The sequence below is a fragment of the Urtica dioica genome, chromosome 8, assembly GCF_054948205.1.
Source record: "Urtica dioica subsp. dioica isolate 48M chromosome 8, U.dioica_male_clone48M_v1_H2, whole genome shotgun sequence".
Taxonomy (NCBI): domain Eukaryota; kingdom Viridiplantae; phylum Streptophyta; class Magnoliopsida; order Rosales; family Urticaceae; genus Urtica; species Urtica dioica.
This window is the reverse complement of record NC_142763.1, coordinates 39,666,504-39,673,350: the sequence shown is the minus strand read 5'-3', so window position 1 is coordinate 39,673,350 and position 6,847 is coordinate 39,666,504. Positions and strand designations below refer to the sequence as shown.

The 6,847-nt window shown below is 42.5% G+C and overlaps 1 protein-coding gene and 1 pseudogene across 1 annotated transcript; one reads left to right on the top strand and one right to left on the bottom strand.

Moving 5' to 3' along the window:
• Positions 1–3,368: 3,368 nt before the first annotated feature.
• LOC149389767 (uncharacterized) lies at positions 3,369–4,916 on the top strand. The gene is made up of 5 exons (XM_089624707.1): positions 3,369–3,631; positions 3,731–3,826; positions 3,983–4,053; positions 4,161–4,223; positions 4,342–4,916. The coding sequence occupies exons 1-5, from the start codon at positions 3,568–3,570 to the stop codon at positions 4,633–4,635; spliced, it is 588 nt and encodes a 195-aa protein (XP_089480833.1). The 5' UTR covers positions 3,369–3,567; the 3' UTR covers positions 4,636–4,916.
• Positions 4,917–5,042: 126 nt separating this feature from the next.
• LOC149389766 (pathogenesis-related protein 1A pseudogene) lies at positions 5,043–5,868 on the bottom strand (annotated as a pseudogene).
• Positions 5,869–6,847: the final 979 nt, after the last annotated feature.

Below are 6,847 nucleotides of genomic sequence, written 5' to 3'. Positions count from 1 at the left end.
AAAAACGAAAATTACATAATAAAGATCCGACCTCGGATCAATTGTTCAAAACCCAAGCGGGTTAGCAGAAATAAAATAATAATAATAAAACAACAACTATAAATTCTACTCCTGGTCGCCTTCTTCGCTAGCCCTTGACTCCGAGTCGAGATCGAGATCCGTCACATCCAGAGTAGGATTCTTCGGACCAAGAAGCCGAACAGCCTCGGTCATCCCAGCGGTATAGAGATCATCGCGCATATCACGATAATCGTCGGAAGCTTTGTACTCTTCCACCGCCGCTAGACGAGCAGCCTCGAGGTCTTCTCGGAACTTTCGGGTTAACTCAGACTTAACCTTGGCTGTCTCATCCCTGGCAACATCTCTCTCCTTGAGAAATCGATCATTCCTTTGTCTCAAGGAGGTGAGCTCGGAGCCTAGCAGTCCGACTAGCCCGGTCATACTGACAAAATTCTGCAACGATCAAACGATCAGCCACAATGAGTTATCAAAAGGGAAGAGGTACCGACTAGACGAGTCAAAACTTACCGAAATCGCCAAGTCAGTGGCCTGGTTAAGCCTCTCCAAAGGCTCGAGCCTGAGAACCTCCTGAGCCTTCTCGGCAGGGAAACGCTCGCGGAAGAAAGAAACGACCGGAGCCAAAGGATCGGAGGCAGAGGAAGGCTCGGCCAGACCCTTAACGGGAGAAGAGCTCAGAGGCTCCGAGACCTTCAAAATCGACGAGGACGCCCGCTTGCCGGCCGTCGAAGCCTTAGAAGCCTTGACGCGTTTCGGATTAGGAGGGATCAGCTCGGGAGCGGATTTCTTTTTTGCCATCTGGGCGATCTCTGTTAAGAAACGAAAATGAAAATGAGAAAAGAGCATATGTAAGCTGAGAAAGGACAGGTAAAATACTTACTTGAATAAGGGTAATAATAATATTGGTCGAGCAGGTCCGGGTCCGATAACAAAAACGTCGACCGATCAGCCTCTGAAAGATCAAAAATTTCCGAGTGAAGTGGTCGCTCCTCCTCGGAATATTGCGGAAGGGGACCTGGAACCAAAACATAAAACATATAAAAACCCAGAACAAAAGCCCGGCTCAGATTATCAAGCAAGAATTCGGGACCAAAATCACACCCAATTCCGAGAACGGAGCCCTTATGGGGCACCTTTCATAAGAAGCGTTCCCTTCGACCCAAAAGAAATGATCTTTCCAATTTTTCTGGCTGGTCGGCAGGCGAGTAACCACCTTAGAATGATCGTCATTAGCCCGAGCATAATAGTAACCATGCTGCCCTGGGGCCGACTTAAACGAGTAGTATTGTGAGAAATCTTGCAAAGTGACAGGGCGATCATAAATTTTCGCCCACAGCACGGCCATCTCGACGAAGATTTTATACACATTGGGAACGAGCTGGGTAGGAGAACAACCCAGGTCGGAAACGAACTGGGAAATGAGAGGATGCATTGGCAACCCTCCGATCACGTTCAAAATAGCCCTATTGAACGCAATCTTTCCAACAGGAGGCTGATCGGCTCTCTCGTGTTCCAAAGGTGCCGAGAGGATAATTCCATCAGCTATCTCAAATTCCTCCCTCAACCCTTGTAGATATTTCTCGGTAACCCGAGAAGTCCAAACCTTGGCCGAAAACTGGCCCTCTTTCCGTTCAAAGACCAGGGCCTCTTCCTCTTCCTCTGGAAGATCAACCCCAAAGGTCCTCCCACTTGGACCCGGAATGCCTTGAGAACAGCCCTCTCCTCGGTCTTGCGAAAGAGAAAGGCTTGTCGTATCACGAGACTCCGACCCGCTCTCCCTCGAGGAATCGGACGAGGACGATATCTCCACGACCATAGTGTCCCTACACGACAGGGAAGACGAGTCAAAAACCTTTTTCTCGTTATCAACCCCCTCGGACTCAGGATTGGGAGGCACGCATGATTCATCGTATGCCATTACAGGACGGTCCCATCCGATCTCTGGGACATGATACCACACGGGACTTCTGAGGAAAGGAAACTTGGACCCATCCAACAAGGTAACACTATCGGGATCAGGTTCCGATCGCCGAACGACGCGAGGATCGAAGCTTAGATCAGGACGCGCAAGTCCACCCATAGCCCTAATGAAGTTGAGAAACTAAGATTCCTAAAGTCCGAAGGGTCCGAATACAATAAATAAAGAAGATATCGATTGCCGAACAACGATCTCAAAACAAAAGGAAGGTATCAAAACAATAAAAAGAAAAGAACAGACCTTACCCGCGAGATTGAAGATCGGAAGATCCGAGCAAAAACGAAAAAGCCAAGAGAACAATCTGAATAAGCAGGTCAGGCCGAGAACGCTCTGAGACCAGAATTTAGAAGAAAAAGCGAAATGAATCCAAAAGTTGAGGAAAGGCCTTATATAAAGACTTCATGAACGGTGAAGATTAAGCTTGTCCAGGAAGCCAAACACATCTGACCGTCGAAGCAAAAGACGCTACGGTTCAGAAAGGCCCGATGACAAACGACGTCGTCCTGTAAAAAGAAAGAATGAAGAATTCTACTCGGATCATCCCGAGACGAGTAAGCAAAGATGAACACGGTCACGAAGCAAACCGAAATAGTTCCTTACCATTTTTGCTAAAGAAAAAACTAAGAAACTGGAGGGCAGCTGTTACGGGATAAATTAGTCAGACTCCGAGTAGGATAGTCGGACTACCGAGCAGCGAGAAGAATCCAGCACCGAGCTCAGGTTAAGTAAACCCAAGGGTCATCCATTGAAAAGGAACGAACCGTTCATAAGTTAAGAACGAAACCCACCGATCAGAACTTCGAAGAGAAGAGAAGAACGTGGGTCAAAGACTAGTCAAAACTAATAGAAAACATGTTTCAAGCTCTAAAACGCACACCTCGACGGTTCAGGAACCGTCGAGGAGCATTAACCACCCACCTCCGAGAGAGGCGAAAGGCAGTTACCCATAACCGTCCAGAACGTGAGATTGATCACCCCACGTTCCTCAAAATAACCGTCAAAGACACGACCAGATGAGTATAAATAGAGGCAGCAGCACAGAACGAGATACGGACTTTTTTACGCACTTTCTTTCACTTAAAATCTCTAGAAAACATTGCTCTCTTGTATTAGATTCGTCTGTATAAAGAGAAAGTCTTGCCTAAATCACCTCTGTACTCGGAGGCCTTGTACTCGGAGTCAGTATATTTTCGTGAGATATTGTTGTACTAATTTTACAGGTCAACAATTGTATATGTAAAGGCATAAACTTACTTAAATAAACAGAAACAAATGGTTTAAAGTTTGTTTTTTGAGTCGCTGAAAAAAGTGATGGTTTGCCGGAAGTCTAAAAAAAATCTAAAAAATTATATAACATAGATTCAAAAGATTATATTAAAATAAATCAAATTACTCAGAAAAAAAACCCAAGACCGATTCCCTCGCACCGTTCTTCTCTCCGACCCCGACCGCCGATCGACGCTGAAAATACGACAGTCACATTCAGACTCGCAAAGGTCGCATTCTCTCATTATTTCTTCTCTCTCACCTGCATACTCGCTCTCGAAAATATCATCGGCTTTTGCTTAACAATGGGACAAACCAGCAAAGACCTTCTACAACTGGAGCACAAAAATTCTTCTACTTCGTCTCTAGGTTTCTCTCTCTCGCTCTCTTGATTTATACACACACGTATATTCTGTAGAGGCTTTCTCTGATTGTTCATTTGTGACCAATGTTGGTGATTGTGTACAGAATCGTCACTCCTTGTTTGCAAAACTGAATCACAAAGAAAGAAAACCAAGGATGAAGAAAAACCTTCCACTTTGCCTTCACTCCCCAAGAGTCAAGGTTTTAGTTTCTCTATTTAAATTCATGTTTTTTTTTTTTTACTGACTTTATTGTCAATGTCTTGGCTGATAATTTTGGTTGAAAGCTGAATCTGTGATTATCAAAATAGGGGTTTGAAATTAGGAACATCACTTAGATCCTTTCATTTTCGTTTAGTTTTAGGGAAAGTGAGAGACTTCTTGGGAGTCCTATCAGAAGCCAACAAAAGGTTGGAGCTTGACTCAAAGGTCAGAATTCCGATTCTATAAACATTCAAATTTCAAAGCAAGATTTTATTAGAAGTAGAGCTTAATTGAAACCAGCTTTTGTCCTTTCTTTTCCCTTGCTTTTGTAGGACAATCCTAAGAACTATGACATCGAAGAGCTAACCGGGGATGAATCCAGTGTTATCGAAATGGTATATCTATCTATCTATCTATCTATCCAACACCAGCTCAACATCTTACGACTCGGGTTTGTGTCGTTACCCAGCGATTTTGGAGTTGAATATTTTTTCTTTTGTTTTTATTTTTCAGGACTTGATGCTTGGCGTAGCGGATCTTCATACACCAGAAGCAGTCGCTGCAGCAGAGTCTGCGATCTCCGGTTATCCGCCAGTGATATCATTGGCCGAAGATGATAGCAGCAGCGAGTCAGAGTCAGAAGATAGCAGTGACGAGGAGGACGAGAGCAACAATGACGATAACATTACAGAAAATGAAGTTACTACGGAGGTCAAGAGATCGTCATCCAAGTCGGCCAAAGGTAATCGTTCGATTGAAATTGGAAAAGAAAAAGCCAAAAAACGGCCAAAGATCGTCGAACTTTGACGTGTGTATGCTATAATAGCATTAAGTGATTTAATGGATGAAATATCTCCACGAAGTTGAAATACTATATCTTGTGAGATAATAGTCATGATATATAATCAATTTTGTGAAGCCCCAAGGGGTTTGTCTAGTGGTACAGATGATTCTTGGGACCTCGCGGTCCCTGGTTCCATTCCCCTTTGGATACACCACAGTTACGAAAAAAATAAAATAACTGTGTCCTTTTTCTTTTGGAGATTACAAGTTGTTTTCAGCTCTCAGAAATCGGGATAGGTACCTGGATGCATTTGTGCATATTTTGTTTTCCATTATAATCTTAAGAAATTAAGGTTGTATCTAATTGTTGTTCACAACCTCACTTAACGCTTGACAATTAAAGAAATTTTTATCAAATTCAGAGGCAGAAATACACAAACTCGTAATAATTTATTTGATTGAAGTGTGACATTTGACATAAAAAAGAAGGCTTGCTTTCTATTAAAAAAAAAAAAAGCTTGATACAACTAGGCTTCCTTAGTAAAGACGATCGTATGAAATACGAATGACTAAATCAATCATTGAGTTAACCACTCTTATTCTTAAATCACGGTATATTAGGTTATTGTAAATGGCACGAGTGGGGTTTTAGTAAGGCTTCTCTCCTTTGTAGTTCCCGGGGGGATTGTAGTTGCAAGAGACGAACCATGCACCGTTGGCGCACTGGAGCCTGGCGCACCCGAGTTGAAGGGACTCGCGCCAGACCACCTGGGTGTAGTGCAGGCACCCGTACAGGCACGACCCCGACATTGAGCACGTGTCGGAGGAGTAAGTGTAGCATAGCTTCTCGTCTGTCCACAGCTTCACCGCGGCCGTGCCAGAGAACGAGCCCGTCCCCTTTGCCAGGTTCTCACCGTACGGCCCGTTCGAGTGGATGAGCTTGCAGTCCGACAGCCGAGTCTTGACGTAGTTGTTCGCGTAAGTCGCCAGAGTTGCGCTCCACGTCATGTTGGCAACGCCGACTGCTTTGCGGGCCGTGTTGTGGGCGTCCACATAGTTTTGTGCCGAGTTTTGGGCCCGACAAGGCCCCGCCGTTATTGCGCAAATGAGGAGGACCGAGAAGAGGGTTGACATTTTGATCAAAGTCATCGTTGTGTTTTGTTTGTGAGAGTTATAAGAGATATAGACTTCATTGGCTAAGGTGGTATATATAGGAATAGTCGAGTGTTCAAGTTCATGAACTGTAGAGCATATTAAGCCTTGGCGCTAAAAAAACAATTAGTAATGTTGTTTCGAAGTTTACAACTTTGGGGTTATCTTTAAGTGATGTTTGGAAAATAATACAAGATAGTTATTTAGTGGTGTACTTGGCTAACATGTGCAGTTTCTTTTTGCCAAATTACGCAAACTACACAATTAAGGTAAAATTGAATGAATGAGTTGTGTGTTTACTTCAACAAACATTTCCGTAGTCTCTTTAACTAAAATGGTTGCAAGTTGCAACATGTCTAAGATTGTATAGACAGTAATCATTTATTTATTTTAAGTAGTTCCCAGCCTACTTTGTGTATAAGGTTAGCTTTTGCTTTTACAGTCAACCTCAATTTTTTTTTTTATTTTAAATATTTTAGTCCATCTAAAAATTAGCATTCATATCATCAAGGAAAGGGTTGCATCACGGGAAAAAAAGATGGACCAAAGTTTGACTACAAATTTTACTAGCCACCGATAAATAATTATAAAAACGTCATCTTGTCATTTTTAACGTTAAAGTTGTACAATATTAGCGGCCAAATATATGAAAATAATTCTAATTTATACTACGACTAGGGTATGAAAAGTATTGAACTCTTTAATACTCTTTAATGTTAATAAAATTAGATAATATATAGCACTTGAGTAAACTAATCCCATTATCACCATTATCACGACCAGCAACTCGCCCACGAGCCGCGACGTTCTCACACCTCTCGTTATAGAACACCCAAGAAAATGCACATCTTTTATATTTGCTAAGCAGAAATAAAATAATTTTAGTAAATAGCTACAAGACATATAAAAGTAACAGAAATTTCAGAGAAATTTTTCGTCTTTACTTTGCATTGAACAAGTCTTATAGCGACTATATACGTATCAGAGGCCATTCGTTTGTTTATAAGGTAATTTACATATAGCTTACTTGCATAGCAAAGAAGCGGACAAGTAGCTAGGATGGAAAGTTGACTATATACATATC